At 40.7% G+C, this 18,665-nt stretch overlaps 1 protein-coding gene across 9 annotated transcripts in view; it reads right to left on the bottom strand.

Moving 5' to 3' along the window:
- Positions 1–18,665, bottom strand: part of MBD5 (methyl-CpG binding domain protein 5) — a 147,694-nt gene that overhangs the window by 27,844 nt on the left and 101,185 nt on the right. For all 9 annotated transcript variants that reach the window (XM_055718888.1, XM_055718893.1, XM_055718887.1 and 6 more), the window contains 3 exons: positions 14,974–15,076; positions 14,138–14,318; positions 8,894–11,032 (listed from right to left, as the gene is read on the bottom strand). In XM_055718888.1, the coding sequence (XP_055574863.1) occupies positions 8,894–11,032; positions 14,138–14,318; positions 14,974–15,076 (2,423 nt within the window). The remainder of the gene's footprint in view (positions 1–8,893; positions 11,033–14,137; positions 14,319–14,973; positions 15,077–18,665) is intronic.

Here is an 18,665-nt window from a genome sequence, read left to right as displayed (position 1 = left end):
TCAATAAAAGCGCAGCTAGCTTTATTTTATATTTGTATTTTCTTTACTGTTTGTTTTTTTTTTATTTAGAAAATTCGGTGTTTCTGAAACCCTTGCCAGAAACTCACATTTAACTCCTTGGCCATGTATTGAGCTTCTTGCTAAACTCTCCACCGTTTCCATCTTCTCCCCCGGTAAAATGCAGTAGCTCTTGCAGAAGAAAACTGCACAATCCTTTCAAAAAGATCCAGTGAGAGTGGAGAGAGGAAAGTTTCACTGCACGCCTTACCCTGAGATCATGAAGGTGTGAAAGTACTGAAGATCAATTAGGCATTGTAATTACCACTATATCTCAAATGGTTTGTGCAATTTCTACCGCACAGGGTCCCCAATCCACGTGCGAGGCCTCCAGAAGCTACTGCGATACTAATGACTCGGACATATGACCACACAGTTTACATCAGTGGCAATATTATCAAATTAACGACTTTAAGAGGCTTAACATTCCCAGAAGTATAATCGCTGATGGAAATGATATGACCTCATATTCCTTAAAAATCTGAGACACCACGTTCTTGCTTTAACTACATATTCCATCAATTACCTATAAACTTAGCACCAAGAGCTGTACATTTTTATAATTATATTCTCCATTTTCTTTTTGGAATGGAAAACATTTAAGATATTTATCTGGAATCGCATTTATTACGGTGCTTTCACTTCCGAAGAAACCATAATTCAGCTGTTAACCGCAAACTACTGTCAGTTGGTCTCCTTATCGAGATCGCGCGCTCCCTTGAGACACCAGCGAAACCACAAACAATGGACCAATAAATAAAACATCCTTCTCGGCCCAGCAGAACCAGTTAAAAATGTGAACTCCTCTCATATACAATACCCCATCCGCACAGAAGGTGCTCTTCTGTGAAACAGATTTAACTGCCTATCCATAGTATCATGCTTACCACTGTAGCAGCTGAGTGTATTACTATGACTACCAGTGGCATAATGCTGCATGATAGTGTTTTTTTATTTTTTATTTTTTTTTTACTTACAACAAAACAGCTGTAATGTTGGCCCTGTTCTTAACAGTGTTTTTCAAATTCTTGGGTTTACAGATTATTTTAAGGATGAAAATCACTGAGGACTCCAGCATGCAGTCTCTGCATCTTCTGAAAAGTGACTTAGCCAAGAAGGAGTCTGTCAAAATTTTGGGGGAAGGGCAAAAAGCCCAAAGCAGTTTCTAGGACAACAGAAAGCCTTAAAATTACGCTTTTTTTAAAGCTACCTGACCGAATTTCAGCCTTGGCTCTTCTCCTTGCCCTCGTCTTTTCCGACTATTGTGTTTTAGCATCACTGCTGCTTTTAAAATGACTTTGGGAAAACTATTCCGATGTGCTGAGCTGTTCACAGAAAGCAGAAGCAGTCTTCTAGTAAAAAACTGTCAAGGCAACAGCATGCGAATGAAGGGATAGTCTTTCAGCATTCTCTCAGCGTTGGCACTTAGCCTGATCTCATCCTGTATCGCTCCCCCAGTCACAGTTGTGGGAGATGCGCTGTAGATGAGGTAAAACATTTTACTGCAAATTTGGGAAACTAAAAATGGGATACAAAGCATTATTTCTTTCCAATAGTTCCCATTCCACCTTGTAGCAAGTCTTGGTGTTGCCCAGTGGTTCTGCTTCAGAATATTTTCAGAACACGGTGAGAGCTAAATATGTATGGGAAATCTGATCTAATAAATTAATTTCCTCTTCACAATAATATCTTTAGTAAAGTAAGACTCATATTTCTGCATTATTTTATCATTCTTATTCTTTTACAAATCCTCTGTTATTAATACAAGCTCCTAGAACAACGTATGGCAGTTAAAACACTAACCAGGTAAGTCCAGTTAAGTAAAAGACTGTGAGTTACAGGCAAATTCAAATGGTATGAAACAAAGCAACCCAAGAAAACCCCAAGCTGTGTGTCTAAGCAGGCAATGTGCTCGGTAAGTGGAGCTAAACAGAGCTGAACTTTTAATCTTGGTATTTACCTCAGAGGTAATGCCATTGTGATCCACAAACTAGGCCTGGCAGTGCCTGAAGGGGCCCAAACAGTAGATGAACTCAGAATATAGCTAATATACATCAATGGGATCAAGTTCAAAGACAAGGATGAATGATGTAGTAGCAATGTTGAGGTCTATGTAACTGCACCCCTTTCATGAAAGAGCCTCACGCTCAGAGCAGGTGCCCCAGGATGCAGAAGCGGCAGTGCGTGACCCCACCACAACCCTCGCGTGTTACCTCTTCTGGTCGTCACTCACCAAAACTCAACCAGCATAATGTGCCTGATGCAGCTATAAATAAATCATTCCTATATTTCCTTTTTCCACTTCTACTAAAATTAGAAGCTTACTCATTTCAGCTCCCTGTACCAAACAACTGAGTTAATTAAGTAGAGATTGAGCTGATTCCCAAGTTTTTCTAATTTGCTAGCACTTGCTAACAATAAACAATCATAAATAGAGGTAATTTGAAAAGAAAAGTCTATTCCACTTCCAAATTTTTCCTCTATTGTAACCCTCATGGTAGCAGGTATGTTTACACCGGCTGCACAAAAACCTATCGTGTGAACAATTAAGTTTTACCTAACAAGATTGCTGATACCTACTAAGTAATTCCTTTATGTTCAGAGAATGAGAGTGGTTTTGTTCATAAATCTTCTAATAAAAGTTTAAAAGAGAAAATAAATGAGAATCTTCATTTCAAAGGCAGGGAAGGGAGCAGACTCGACCTACCATACACGTCCCATGCCTGGAAACCTTATTCTTCATGGAGAACATTCTCCCCATTCTTTACAGTTCTCACCTGAATAGAAAAATAATCACTTTTTCCTCCCCAAAAGAGTTACAAGGGAAAATAAAGTAGAATGCTGAAAAGTAGTTCCAGATTTAAATAACAGTGATTCCCCCACCCCCACCACCAGAGAAAAGTCCCTCTGTATGTTTATATAAATGCTAAAACCTAAAATCAATAGAACATTTTAATTGTCTTTATAATTAGAAGAGTAGCTGGTTGGCATCCTGTCTAGGGGTTGTAGCAGTTTAATAAAAAATTTTTCTAAGACATAACAAGCCCCATAAAGGACGCCAGCCAGATAGTCTGCTTTTAAGTAATAAAGTTCTACTGATTCTGTAATTCTATGAAATATAAAAGTAATTTTGGGGAGCAAGTCCAGAAACATGCTAGAATATGCCACTTTATACATATTTAATGTGATATATTATGAAATACTCCATCTTCTTTGATGCACAGGAAAGACCATTTTCAGAGAAAGAAGATCCTATAGTGTATTGATAACTACCACTACATCCAATAGTAATTTAACCTTTTATTCCTGTAAAACTTTATGCTGTAGGTTCCTCACATCATCAAAATACGGACGTGACTGCAGCATCATTCCCTTCCATCTAAAGCACTGACATTCACAGTTCTCCCAGAAGGTAAGGGAGAATACGTACCCCAAACTACGGAGAAACACAGGTTCACAAACTAAAATCTGAAACAATACTTTTCATCAGTATTTTCCATCTAGATTAAGGACAAATCCTTTTGTTAGGCTAAAGCAGTTCACTCCTCAGGGGACAGAGCTTTGTGCTACACAGGCAAAAAGCTACACAGGCAAAAAGCAAGAGGAACCAAAACATTATGAACAGCAGAGAACTGGGACCTGTCTCCCATCCACCCATGCTGCTGTAGAAGAGAAAAAACCCAGGCAGGTCTGACTCAGAAATGATTTTTCTCTGAGCTGCGATCTGATTATCAACAAGTTTCTGATTCTGCAGAAGGACAACCTCTGACCACTCCACTCTGCCAAGCTCTAGCCAACGGTCAGTTTGGCAGGAAAAAAAAAAAAATCTTTCCTGACTTCTTTAGGTTACACCAGGATTAAATCCTGATAATGAGGTTATATGATAATGTTTTATACAGATGCAGAAGTACTCTGGGCTGTGAGCGTGAAAGCAGGGCTGTTCTCTGTGCCACCTGAAGGGCGGTATGGGAGGGCAGCAAGAGGGGAACTGAGCTGAGCGGATGCTAAGGTCAGAGGCAACCACTATCATCATTCAGAAGGGCCCTATGGACACTTGGGTTGTGACATTCTGTTCGTATACTCAACACACCCTCTGCTAGAGTAGATCACCTAGTATTCTCGTCAGAACGAAACCACTCGTTCCTTCGATGCTGAATGCACCAGCTTTCCGCCACTGGAAGATGTTAGCAAATGTCTGCCCACCAGCCAAAAATTATTCAGCCCTCCACCTTTTCGGATAGTGCCCAAGAATAAATACTTGTAGGAACAGATACTATTCCTTGGCTACTTCTTTGAAAGAGCAGATTCCAGGGCATTCCCAAGTGCTGGAATACCTCGCATCCAGCCCGACTCCCTGGCATGTGGTCTCCTGACAAGCTCGCAGTGTGGGAGGTGAGCCTGACTTCAGGATCTTCTGTAAAACAGAGGAGATGTTGCCTCGGACTTACACCCCAAGGTCTGATCAATAACCCCCCTTATCAATTTTGCTGTCCTCCTTTGAAAGTTCTGTACCTTTCACGAGGAGTGACCACTTGCCGGAATGTCACATCCTAATTCTGGTTTTCTGAACTATATCCAGAGACAGGAGCATCCCCAGTTCCACTGCATATTCCAATTTTTATGTTTCCAAGCAAGGATCCACTCAGTTGTTTTTTTTTTTTTTTTTTTACATCACTGCTCTGACAGTTTGCATTAAGTCTATTAAATCAAAGCCTCCTAAACCCCGTCCTTCAGTCACTGTTTTCCAAGGCAATGTTCCATTCCCAATTATATCACACTGTACTTGGCTGTATTAAAATAAATTCTGTTTGAGTGGGATAGAAGCTCCTCACTGACTGTTATTGGTCCTGCGCGCTCCTCCTTACTTAATTATATTTTAGTATTTTCTATTCTGTAAATTTCAGCAGTAAAAATTACTCTTTTGAGTCTATGGGAGGGATATTGCTTTTGTTTGCTAAATCTGCTCTTTATTTGTCACTACTGAACTTCTAGACCTAGAGTTTCTCATATTTCTGACGTTCAGATATTTGAGACAACTTATCATCTTTATTTCTGTTTGCTATGGTTATTATATTAGTTCCCTTGATTTCCCTTATCAGCCATATATAGCTTTTACTCCCAAACATTATTCACTCATTTTCATCTAGCCCATCATTTATGCATGTTGCATTCTTAGCAGGATTTGTGTGTTCCATGTTCAACACACAGAGAGATTTTCTACAAGGAGAACTTCTGGACTAAAGGCACATGGTAAGAGCAAGAAAAAAAATAAACGAACCAAACTCTGCAATAAAATACATCACACAGTGATGCAGTCAAAAAGAACAAATTTTCAAAAAGAAAAGACAAATCCAAAGAGAGGCAAAGTGGCTTACTGAATAAATCTTAAAACTGCAAACTGGATTCTACCTTCAGCTTGTTTCAGAAGTCCGAGGGCTTGATTAATGAGGAATACAGTGTCAAAGGTGACCAGAAATATTAACACCACTCATTGGAAAAAAAAGAGTTTAGAACCCAGTCTCCTGGCAGAAAATGGACTCTTTTCAAAGGGACAGCCCTACATAATCTATACAGCTCTGTTGCTAGCTCTCCTATAAGGCACCTGTTATTAAACACTGTTTGTAACCCAAATACTATATAACTGAGAGACTGAAATTGTTAATAAAAATTAATTTGAGCATAACTGGTTTTCAAGGGCTCAAACCTGAAAAACTGCAACAGCTTTCTACTGCATAAGCAGAGATTTTTATTTCTGCATTTATTAATTTTTAATTCCATCACACTCATACTGAAAGTTACCTGGAAACTAAAGATACTATCTGCGGAAGAAGAAAACAAAAGCTAGAATAATAAAACTTGGTCCATGCGGTTAAAATATAATTAAAAGCTTAGGTAATAACCAGCTATCTAATTGTGGTGATTCTCCACATTTTTTTCTCTCAGGAACTATTTTCTGATTAGTAGCTACTTTGAATGCTGGCACAGAAGCAGAAAACAGATTTAGCAATTAAAATACTTCAAAACAAAGCACAAAAAAAAAAAAAAGGAAAAAAAAAGAAAAGCCACAAACTCCAATACGAACACAAGAGTTTCCTGAAGACATCTTACTCAGCTAAACTGCTCTGGCAAGCGTGGTTCTCAGGGCATGGCTGACACTGCTCGGCTCCAGCCCCCAGAACGAGCAACTCTCTGTGCCTTGGCACACAACAATTCCCAATAATTCCTCTTACCTGACACCGAATGACGACTGGTAACTAACTTTTCTTTTTAAAAGTTATTATTCATGCAATATATTCAACATTTCACACTTGTTTCACGGAAAGAATGCTTCCACCCTCCTGCCAACACAAAAAGCCCCAGTCTGGATTTTCACAGGCTACGGATTAGATTTAAATCTTACGCCTGAGGCCTGCACGGTGGCGATGACTCAGGCAGGAGGCGGGATGAAGGTTTATGCGCCGTTTTAGGGCCTTGCCCCTGGGAATAACACAAAGATATCAGAATCTGAAATTTCATCTCAAAGAAGAAAACAGGTTTCTAGGCTTCTAGCCATCACGGATATTTAATAAAATAATTAACTGCAGGTTGTGTGTATTTTGCAAGCATCAGAACTACAGGCACGAAGCCCTTCGGTAGTGAGGAACAGAACATATTAAAATCTTTCTAGTCTTTGCTTGCGCAGAACTATCATTTACCATTTACATAAGGAAAAAAGTGTCACTTTAAGGCCCTATAATTATAGCGCTAGAATTCTATCAGCTATCTCCAGGGTATTAAAAGTACCATTCTGTGGAAATACCACAGTGGAAGAGAAGTCCTGAGTGGGGTTCTACACGTACTGCTTCTCCTACACTGAGGAGAACGGAATTGGCTGTTTATGTCAAAACTTTTCTTCATGGGGCTTTGACACATGCACAGATTTGTTCTGTCAGATTTGTCTTCTCAGGAAGAAATTCAGCTTGCCTGAGGACAAGGACTGGCAATACAAGCAAAGGCTCTGATTAACTAACAGGGGAATGCTGCCAAGCTGTGCCGTTGGCCCGAAGGCAGCTTTCACCAGTGCTCCCAGTCACCACCCTGCTGAAGCTACGGCATAAGGCTGGGGCAAACTGATGGAGCAGAGGTGAGAAGATCCCGCACCGGGATGAGCTTGGATTCTTGGTCTTTGAAGACTACTTTAATAGTCTTTAAGCAACACTTCATTGATAACTTTTATGTAATGTAAAACAACTGTTAATCTCGAGCCTTTTCAACCTTACTCCACATGGGGTGAATTGCTACAGCTCAGCTTCTTGATGGTAACTGCTGCTGCGCAGACTCTTATCTCACATCACATTCAGTTTTTTCTGCTCTCTGGAGGGCGAGTTAACGTGGTCCACTGCTGCAATAACGTCACAGCTTTCTTCAGCTGGGTGGACAGTGACAATTCAGAAGAACCCATACCTACCAGTGCTCCCCACCGAGCTCCACAGAGGTGGAAACCCAAAAAATCCTTGCTAAAGGCATTTTCTAGTATGCTTAGAGGGACACGGAAACAAGCTCCTAAGGCAAACCCAGACCTTTGTTCTGTTCAGAAGAGAGTACAAAGTCTCAGAAGAGACAGAGTACATCAGGAAACACTCCCCTCTTTGTCAGCATGACAAGGCAAAACAGCCATGCAAGGATTAATAGCGGCTGGCTTGCAACACAAACCACCAATATAGCTAAGGAAAAAAAAAAAGCAAGCCTTTTTTCCCCAGGAATGGAAAGAGAAACCCTTAAAAGTCATCAGAAGCTGTGACCAGCATAATATTAGAAAATTATTTTTATGTAATTCAGTTTTTATATGATTCCATTCCATATTTTAAGGAATAAACAGCTCCCTTGGAGGAAGCTCAGGAATACATATCAGGTTCTTTCTTGGGTTAATGAGGGAGGCTGCTTGCATGCTTACAGTCACTTTCATTTGACCTGATGAAGTTTAGCTATGATTGTATCAAACACACATTTTGAAAGTTAACCAAGCTGAAAGACTTAAACATCAAATGGAAGGTTTTCTTTCTGCTTAAGAAATATCACGGTACCATCTTCCAAAACCGTATACTTTGTTCAACCAGTAGTAGTTAAATGAAATACAATTTTTTGAGCTATCTCCCTTTTAATGTTTAAACAGCAAGGAGACAGTAACAGCAGCGTACCTGTTTCCTCTCCAAGTCTTCACTGACGAATAAACCAGGAAATCTCTATACTCTTCCAACTGAATATACAGTTAATTCACCCATTTAATTACCAGCTTAGTAAAATTATCATGATAAAGGCAAACACAGACTCGGCATTCTCCCACGCTGTCCCTGAAACGGGTTATTTTGTAAACTTCTGTACTCCTAGTATCTGGTAACACCAACACTTTAATGCAAGCAGTAAAGAACACATGCATAGCCCGGACATACACTGCTAGGTTAGCCACAGCATTCTAGGGTGGAAGTAGCAGGGTTTGCTGCGAAAAAAACCCTAATTTATTTGGGCAAGTGATAAAAGTGTATGCTTGGGCATATACAAAAGTGCATGGATGGACTTCATGTAGAATGCGTGGCAGTTAAAAGAAGCAAGAGTTGTCACAGTAAGGAGGCCAGGATGATTTTGCTCAGATAAAGGGAGATCTATTTTAGCTTACAATTGTATTTTTCTTACTTGCGTTGTTGTTGAGTATGTGGATATCAGCATGAAATAGGCATACTCTTCATATTGGTAAACTCAAGTTTAAAAAGCAGATGTGTAAAAGGAACCCATTTAAAAACAGTCATCATGTATTTCCAAGCAGTCAAACACAGGGGTATCCTTTTAAAAGGAAACATACCTGCTTCAGGACTTGTTTGATTACAGCTGCTAACAATGCTGTTTGGTATCACTGGCGTGGAGGATGCCTGGATTCTTGACTGAGGTGGGTTTGGATGTAAGGAATTTCCTAAAGCCATTCCTGACTGACTGAGCATCCCACAGTTCCCGCTAGCCTGCATCTGATTTATTAAACCTGCAAGATGGTTGGTTGTGCCCGGGCTAGTACCGTGGACAAAGTTAGTGTTTGTGTTCTGGCAGTGCACACCTTCCCCTCGCAAGGGTAAACTCTGTGCCAGCGAGTTCTGGAGACTGCCAGAGTTCATACTGGTGTCTGCAAAATGCATCTGGTTACCAGAGCAAGGTAAAGCAGTATTTGAGCTCCCACAACTGGTGGTACTATTGCTGCTCATGTGAGAGCTTTGACAACTCATGGACTGAAGTAGCTGGGACATAGAACTGATGGGAAAGGAGCTTTGACTTTGCTTTCTTATCAAATCAGATCCAGCTTTGGAAACTCCGGAACTGTCCAACTGAGACTGTCTCAGCAAACTCAACACCGTAGTGGTCGGCTGCTTTCGTTTTCTCAGAGGATCTTTTTGCTGAGACATCAATTTATCTCTCAGTGCTGCTCGGCCGCTTTGCCCTTCAGTCGTTGGTAGAAGCACATTGGCAGCAGGAGGGAACATGGTATTTAAAGTGCTATGTCCTTCGTTGTTGCCACCACTGGCAACAGGTCCAGAATTGCTACTGCTGTTACTGTTGTTACCAGCAAGTTTATTTTGATTTGCTAGCTGTGCTTTGGCTGCTGCTGAGAGTAAACTGCTTGCTGGAAAAGAGGCAGCATTGTGCTGGTTCAAGATCTGATTTAAAGGCATTCCCAGCAAACCAGGCTGACTCTTCAAGGAACCGCTTCCAGCCGATGCAGTAGAAAAAACTGCATTGTTTGGAGGATTTAATACATTACTCATTCCAGCAATTAATGGGTTAGGGATGTCCTTGTATTGATTAAGTCCATCATGTTTGGTGGAAGGGCTAGATGGCATTGATGGTCTCGGTGACCCTATTGTTGACCTTGGAGACCTGGGAGGAACTTTAATACCACTACACGATGACTGTGGAGCTACTGGAGGCAGCAGGAAGTTTCCATGATCTGATGATGTGGAAGAAGAACGTGATCTTTGGGGAGAAGCCTCGATCCTTCCAATCCCGGATCCCATCATATGAACTGGGGACGTCACTGGTGAAGGAGAAAGGGAAGTTGAAGCAGAATGCTGAACTCTTTGAACATGACTTCCATGGTTCATGTGACCAGGTTTTACCGTTGGCAAAGGAAGATTACTTGGCAAAGGGACGACAGCAGGAGGCATGCTTACATTCATCACAGGTACCTGAGAGTGGACATTTGAATGGAAAGTAGTTGGGTTAATGATAACAGGATTCTGATTCACTGGTTTGCTAGGAATAGGGTCAAGTATGCCAAGTGGATCCTTTTCTGATGTTAATGGCTTTTTCTGAAGAGCACAAGAAGGCGGTGGAGGAGGTGGGGGTGGACCTTGGGGCGGTTTATGGTGAAACATTGCTCGTGGTATTTCCATACCAGTTGAAAAATTACACATGGGTTTTTTCATTACTGGGCTTTTTGTGGTCAAGGTTGGGGAAAGAGGTATATTAGTCCTTCCAGCCATTGCACAGGATGACTGTATGGGAGAACCATGTAGCATTACTGATGGTGGAGACAGAGGTGTCCTGTTCATGTGAATAGGACTAGAGTTGGGTGCTCCGTGAAAATTGGGATTGTTCCTTGTGAAAACATCAGGGCTTCCAAGTGGGTCAGTCCTAGGAGAGATTGAGCCATCTCCGTATATCTGTGATCCTGATGAAGCTGGACTGGGCATCCCACCATGACTGCCACGATACGGAGACTTCTGTCCAAGTTCATTACTACCCAATCTCTGCCTAGGATAGACAGAATGAAGTTCTTGTTGCTGGCTTCCAGCCATTTCTTGCACGTAAAGCCTACCCATGGCATTAGATGCCCCTATCATCAACTTGAAAGGAGTCTTACATTCTGGCATCACAGAATTTGTAATTCCTTCATGTGATTTATTCCTCATTGATCTTGGAGTTGCTGCTCGAGTAGGAACTACTGGAGTTGCACCTGATATTAAAAACACAACAGTTACTGGTTTGAAATCTGTTGTCACACATTTCAGCGCAAAACTACTGCGTGTGAAAATATTTATAAAAGCTAGAAAGCCTCTTGGCTAAATTTTTGCCTCAACAGAAATAATACCTAAACCATCAAGTAGTTGCTGGAACAGTGCATGCTACCCTATTACATAGCGCAGCAGTACAGATCTCCATATCCCAGATAAAGAGTGCATAAATACGGACAACTTTAAATCTTTGTCCTTCCCCTCCGTCTTTTCTTTCTAACCATCAACTCGTGTCCTACTCCTGAACCTCCAGCATCACCGCTTTGGGTACCGCTGGAAGAGCTGGCGGGAGGAGCAAGCAGGGGATCCCTGTGCAGGGAAAAGGAGCCTCTGGCGCCACCTATCGAGTCCAGGAGGAACAAAGCCCAGCAAGGGCTCAGCCCAGCTTCCCCACACCCCACCGCGAGCAGGGTCCTGCCCCAGCTGCGGTCCCCGGTGAGGATGCCGGGGGAGCCATGCCATACAGCTCCGGCCCAGATGTCTGTTCAGCCAAGCAGGCCACTGCAGAGACCGAGGCTGTGCAAGGCAGGACGCAGCTACTCCACATCACTCGCTGGCACCGAGTTCCAGTCCTCTGAGTTCATCTGGTCCTGGGAACTGCCTTGCTGAACACGCAAAGACATACATTATATCATGTCCTGTATTACTTTCCCTGCAGCTTCTGCAACGAGCTTTGCTTGGGGTGAAGATGCTTAATTTAAGAAGGGGCTCTACCGTTTGTTTTCAGGATAAAAGCCTTGGGGATATTTGGATATGCAGACATGCGAGCCTCCCCGCAACAGAACCCCCCCAGTAAATCCTGGCTTTGACACTAGACATTCCTAGAAGCACAAGACCACTTTCCTTTTCTGTCCACTAATACCAGTTTTATTTAAAAAGATTTTTTTCAGTGTTTTACTTTAAGAACACCATCACAAGCAGCTCAAGTCTGGTGGACTTTCTGCCAGTTCTACTGCTCTGGGAAATTGTAATTCAGCTTGGAGTGCTTGGCATGCAGCCTCTGAATATGCAAACTTAAACTTGGATAATGAGCTAGAGATTTCATGTTCAAATGAATTCAGAGGTGCCTTTAAATTCCTCAACTCACAAGAACCCAATTCCCTTCTTTCCTCCAGCCTGGCCATAGGAGACAGATGGCACTGACAATCCTGCCTTCATCCTATTTGCTCAACCGGCTACATCATGACAGAAACAAACATATTACCTTTCCCAAAATACAACCAGTGTCTCATTTAGGGGACAAATCTCCAGAATGAACTGCAAAACAAGTGTGTACGAGAACCCTCACCTTGAATATTGGACCAAAGAAATAGTGAAATGTAACTGTGCATAAATGAAAAGACATTTTGTTTACAAAGGCAATTTAGGGATATTTTCTTCTTTGCTTAATGCACAAAATTCTGATCAACAGAGAAGGCAAGGCCACATAAACATGACTTGTGTCTTTGATATTCAGCTGGTTTTACCTCCTTCATTTTGCTAATTTTTTGAAAACAGAAATGTAGTTTGAGTACTACCCATAAAGAATAAAAAAAAAATAATAAGGAAAACGCATAGTCATTTGGGAAACTGCACTGTTTAAAAAACCCAAACCACGACATTGAAAACCCCAATTTTTAAAAGCTTTAAAATCGTAAATAGCAATTTGAAAATGCAAGAGCACATCAGTACTATGAACAGCACTGGTATCGTAGCATTGGCTATGTATCTGAAATTTATTATTTATTTTTATACTCTTAAAAACTTTCCACTATGAAGTCAAGCTACAGAGCAGCCAGCAATTAGCCAGCTATTATTACAGCAATATAGGGGTGCAAAATATCTCTCAGATTATCAAGGGCCATTTCTCAGAAGTTGCATGCATCAGAGTATATCACTATAACATCACTATAAACTTAACCGAGCGCTGTCTTAAAAGTAACCTTCACTCCTTTGTCCTAACCATTTGGACTTGTAAGACTGCTTTGGAACCTTTCCTTGTAATCCTTACAAAGCACCTAACTGACAGTTTCAGTTTCTATGCCACTCTGGTTTTGTAGCTGTTTCTTTCAGTGCTAACTTTGTCCTTTAGCTGAAGTAGCTTTATTTTCTGGTGCTGATTCTCCTGATGCCTTTATTGACGGCAATCGTATCTCCTTCAAGCCACCATTTTGCTAGGTTGAACAAGCTAAACGCTTTTAGATGACTTTCATAAAACAGGTTTTGCAGTTCACTAAGAGAAAAGCCTCTGCTCTATTTCAGCTTGAGTGCCGCCAGCGAGAACAGCGGCGGAGGAAGGCAGTAAGCATACAACGGCGTTCGTACTTCCTTCTCTCAGAGTCACATTGATCTGCACCATACTGCCATCTGGTACTGCTCACAGGCATCTTTGATCAGCTCAATAATTTACAGCTAATAGCTTTTTTCACTAGTCCCCAGGTGAATAACCTTACAATTAACAGGATTTGTTGCTATACCTTTTCTTTCACTCCAGGTCTCAATGATCCCCTGGTTTTTCAACATGTTTTGATCCTCTCTTGATTTGATAATACCTGTCAACTTCATCCATCAACAAATTACCTCATTTTTTGTTGATATGGATAATGAAAACGCTAATCCGGGTTGGTCCCCAAAAATAATCCTTGAGAAATTACAGTGGAGATCTTCTCTTTCTGTATATTCTGCCTTGCAATACAATTTCCCATTTAGCCAAGTCCTTAGCCACATTCTAATCCCTTTATAATCACTTTATTCTGCTTCTCTAATTTCCCATGTGACCGAATATCAGACATATTACTACAGTTCCAAAAGATGAGAGCTAATGTATTTTCTTTGTCTAGAAAAATCTGATATCTTTTCCAAGAAAATCATGCTCTTAGTCTGGGATGACCTGCTTTTTAGACTCATCTTCTATCTACCTACATCTCTCTAATTACTACCTCTATTTTTTCCTTGAATCTGTTTACTGTTGCACTCATAGATACATAAAACTTTTGGGGGTGCTTCTGCATATTAATTACATATATCTAAAATTAGGTAATTGAATGATTCTGCAGGATTTTACTCACTTGTTCCACCACCAGGACTAGTTAGAACTAGTGAAGGATGCGGTGCTTCCATGCTTTTATGAAGTGTAGCCACAGCAATAATTTTCCTTTTATGTATGCATAGTTTGGTGACATCTTCGTCCGCTTTAACATCTTCAGCAGTTCTTTGCTTCACAGCAGCTCCAGGATCAAAGTTAAAGACCTGAGAGTAAAAATTCCAACATTTAAAATAATGATTATAGGCAGCAAACTCATGCAATATACCTAAATCAGAAATTTTACATAGAATTAGATTTGCCTCTGTTCCTTAGAGCTAGCTGACTGCTCCTACTTGCCCAAGAGATACCTTTGCAGTTGTTTCAAAATTATGAATAAAAAGTGAATGTATTTATAATAAGTAAACAGAGTCATGGAAGTTGTCATCTAGCAACAGAACTTTAACACTCCTCAGTATACAGCGTAGGGAGAAAAAGGAGAAAGGACCCATGTGTGTTTAAGAAGAAAAGTTTACCATTTGTGTATAGACCATGAAATTGTGAAGCTGACACTGAAGCTATCACCTAAGTCAGCGTCTCACTCTGATTCTCACATGTTAACATGACTCTGTCGACAGTAGGTTTCCAAATAGGAAAATGTTCAAACACCATAAACCCCAAGTCAGATCTTTTCCATGAGGGGAGAAGGCAGAGGGGAGATTCATTTTGTATTTTATGGTATATCTTTGGGTGTATACCACTTACCTCATTTTATATATATGATCTGAACAGAGATTAAGTCATGGCATAGCACATCAGCTGACATAGTTAGCTCATAAAGATCATAGCACAGAGATCAAAAATAATGCTTTTTTTTTTTACCTTGGGAAGAACAAGAGGACATTCTAGGCCACACTTGCATGTTCCATCAGTCAGCAAGTAAGTCTTCACCTGCTCCAAGCAGGATAATAAAGACCCACTGGGACTGTAAAGGAACAGAAATGATGAATACAAGTTATCTGATAGGTTGTGACTTCTATCTCCCAGCCTAACAGCTCGCATAGAGTGTGTTTAAATTAACACAGCTAAGATTTCACATTTTTGTTTCATAGTACTTCTTGCTTTTAGTCCAGAACGCAGATGATACTTCTAAAAAACAGCCAAAACCCCCACAAATTTTAAGTATGATTTTATTATAGAAAGATAAACACATCAAGTGCAGAAAGAAAAGAAACTGAGACTACTGATATTCACATCATAGTCCTGCTTGAAAGCCTTAACTACTGCCTAGCTATACTAAGATTATTTTTCTCCCTCCTCTAAAGTATAACACACAGGCAGAATGCAGTCCCCATGGACCTCCCCCCCCTCCATCACATCACTGCAGTTCCATGCAGGCATGACAGTCATCTGTACTTTTCAGGACTGGGACCTAATTTAAAAAGAAAAAAAAACACAGAAGTGTCTTTGGAGAAGTACGAGACAACAAGAAAAGGGGGCACAGTAAGAAAACTGTTTGGGGCTGGGTCTCTTAGTTTCATAAACAGTTTGGTTTCATTCATTCTCACTCAAAGTGAGAAGTTTTACACCAAGAAGCCGGTCCAGTGAGTTTGTGATAAACTGCACTTGGATTTCTCTAACTCCCACCAGAAAATCATTATCTTCATATCCAAAAATAGGACACTGGAAATTCTGTTACGGCAAAATCACTAATTCATAAGATGAAAAAAGTTCTCATGTCACAAGCTTCTAACTTCCAGATTGCTCTTTATTGCTTAGCCATCTAAACTGTTTATCAGGGAAAGAATACGATAATTTATGAGGACTGGCTAAAACACTGGTTCTTAATGGTAGCTTTAAACAGCCCTTATTTAAAAAAAACCCAACCAACTTAAGTGGAATAGTTTGGATCATGAAAACAGTCAAGAGTCAGAATTCCAAACTATGACGAACTTTCGTAGTTAAAACCCGATGTATAAACACCTAATTCCGCACCAGAACTAAGTCACATATAAAGCAACATATGCAACTGACATTAATAAGTTATGCTGACAGTTTAAGTAAGTAATTTATTTGCCAGACTTGCCCTGAACTAGTTATTTCAGAGACAACTGCCCAGGTTGAATATGTGTAACAGTGACAGTTCTGAGGGTAAGCAAGATAAAAGAGCAATCTAAAAATAACATTACAGGTATGAAGTGATAGATGGGTCAGAAAGTCTGTCTTAAATTGAAATACTGAGGGAGCAGGGGGAAATTACCCTTTATTTTTATTTATTTTAAATTCAGCTATAGACTGATTAAACCACGGTGCTACCATGATCACATTTTAACTCTGTGAGTATCACTTGTCCTCTACTTTGGATCCACATCTCCAGTGCTGGCTGATCGCTTTGGGTTTTCCCAACCTGTTCTGACTATGCACACAGGAATGACTGCTCACCCCAGGCAAGGTCCACACCTGAAGATGTAACAGCTACTCGTGCAAGGAACTCATGGCGTTTGCTCTACGCTGTCTCATCTACACACAGAACCTCTACAGACACTTTCTGTGATGCTTAAAAACTTGCGTTTAAAGGTGTCCCTGGGAAAATGCTCTGGAATCAGGATGCCATTTTATTCAGTAAAAAGGGCTCACTGAGCAGCAAAAGTAAAGCTATACCATCAGAGTTCATTTCCCCCCCTATTTTTAGAATAAAGCAATTTTAAATAACCTTCCTTGGCATTTGGTTTGCCTGCACACCCATCTCCAGTTCAGGCCCAAGGAGATATACCAGAGCCCAGAAACGACAGACCTGCAAGGCACATCTGTAGTGCACCGACGATCAGTGGTGTAAAGGACGGTCTGGATACTCACGCTTATCAGGACTGCACAGACCAGTCCACCAGATCTGTGGCATGTGGGATTCAGCATCCCTACTGCACATATACGCATGGTTATTTCTCCATAAGAAACAATAAAAATTTTAAAAGGCCCATTTTTTCCTGTTTCTGCCTTGTTCCTGGGCAGACCTATGTAATTGCGAAGTATCTTGTGTGTGCACAAATTTCCTCATACTGCAAAGGATAATCCACAGCTTCCTATCTAAGAAACTACCAGGTTCTTTTCAGAACATAAGGTCATCCAGAAGTTTTAGGCCTCCCAAAGAAGCAAGAAAGAGCAGATTATAAAATATATTAGGATCTGTTACTGCCAGTTGTGAAATCTGTTCCTATTATTAAAGAGCTTTTCCCAGTTCATTCCCCTGATGACTACTGACGAACAGTAAACTGAAGAGGAGATTTAGGTCTTACTTTAAGGCAGTGTTTTACTATGAAAAGGAGAGACTCAACTCACTGCTTTTACCAGGTGATAAACACTGGTTAGTTAATGCTTTTAATCCAAATAAACTGTTGCCAGCTGACAGAAGATGCGTGCTTTATAAGGAGGCACAAATAGAATGAGTCCTTACTCAGCTGGGATCATCTATTCTAGTTAAATCACGTCAGATCTTAATATATACACTAATTTTCCCTCGGATAGCTTTTGAGTCAATATTGTTTGACCTTTCATTCTCTCGATAAATGCCGTGCGTATTTTCAGGGTGGTTGTTCCTCCAGAAGGGCAGTGCAGCACCAGAGCAGGTTACCCAGAGAGGTTGTGGAAACTCAGTCCTTGAAGATGCAGCTGGCGAAAGCGAGGGCTGACCTGATCGAGTGCTACGGATGCTCCCCGTCAAGCAGGAGGTTCGACTATTTGACTTCTGTCCTTTCCAACCAACGTGTCCTACCCTGCGCTTTTCACCGAGCAAGAATGTAAGAGCTGTGGACCATACTAAGCGCCCCTCCTTAATCAGAATGGCTTAGAGAAGGCAACTAGAAAAGTAACCCTTGGGGAAAAAAAATGTATGGGCAAAGCTTGGGAGGAGGGCAGAAATAATACAAGCTTCCCCCAGATGAAAAAGGCAACTGGTAAGCTTGATTAATAGAATAAATACTGTTTTGTGTGGGCAATTCAGAACAGAAATATTAAGTGAGTCGTCCTGAACAATGAGAACGTATCTAAAAAGAAGACAGAAAAGCAAGTAACTGTCAGAATTATACCAAATTTACTAGTTAAAAAATGTTAGTCACAGGTTTGAAGAAGCAGCACCAGCTTTCTGACCTGCTTCTTATAGCGGGATAAAATGAAGTTCAAAAGCAGGTAGGATCATCAGGTATATAAAAATACCAAAGCATTGTATGTCCTGATGCCTGTCTATAGAGATGACAGGAAACAACACAACCCACAACTTTTTCTTTCTCATTGATTTTTAACTAAGGCAGAGGCCCAGTAAATTACAGCTGTAATGAGAAATACAAGGGGAAGGCGATTTATCTTTGACATGCATATCACTGACATGGATTTTGTTTGATTCTGCTAATTGAGAATATAAACAAGAAATCCTGGAATGCATTTGATCTTTTATGGTAGTTTAGTGTAAAATTGGAGTATGCTTTGACTCATTAAAGAATTCTGTATTGGTAATACATAAAATGTTGTGAAGATGTGGTTATTTTAATCACAGAACAGTGGAATAAGATTAAGCAAATAAC

This window comes from Falco cherrug, chromosome 8, assembly GCF_023634085.1.
Source record: "Falco cherrug isolate bFalChe1 chromosome 8, bFalChe1.pri, whole genome shotgun sequence".
NCBI classification, from domain to species: Eukaryota; Metazoa; Chordata; class Aves; order Falconiformes; family Falconidae; genus Falco; species Falco cherrug.
The sequence above is the reverse complement of the archived record's forward strand: the minus strand, read 5'-3'. Positions and strand labels throughout refer to the sequence as shown.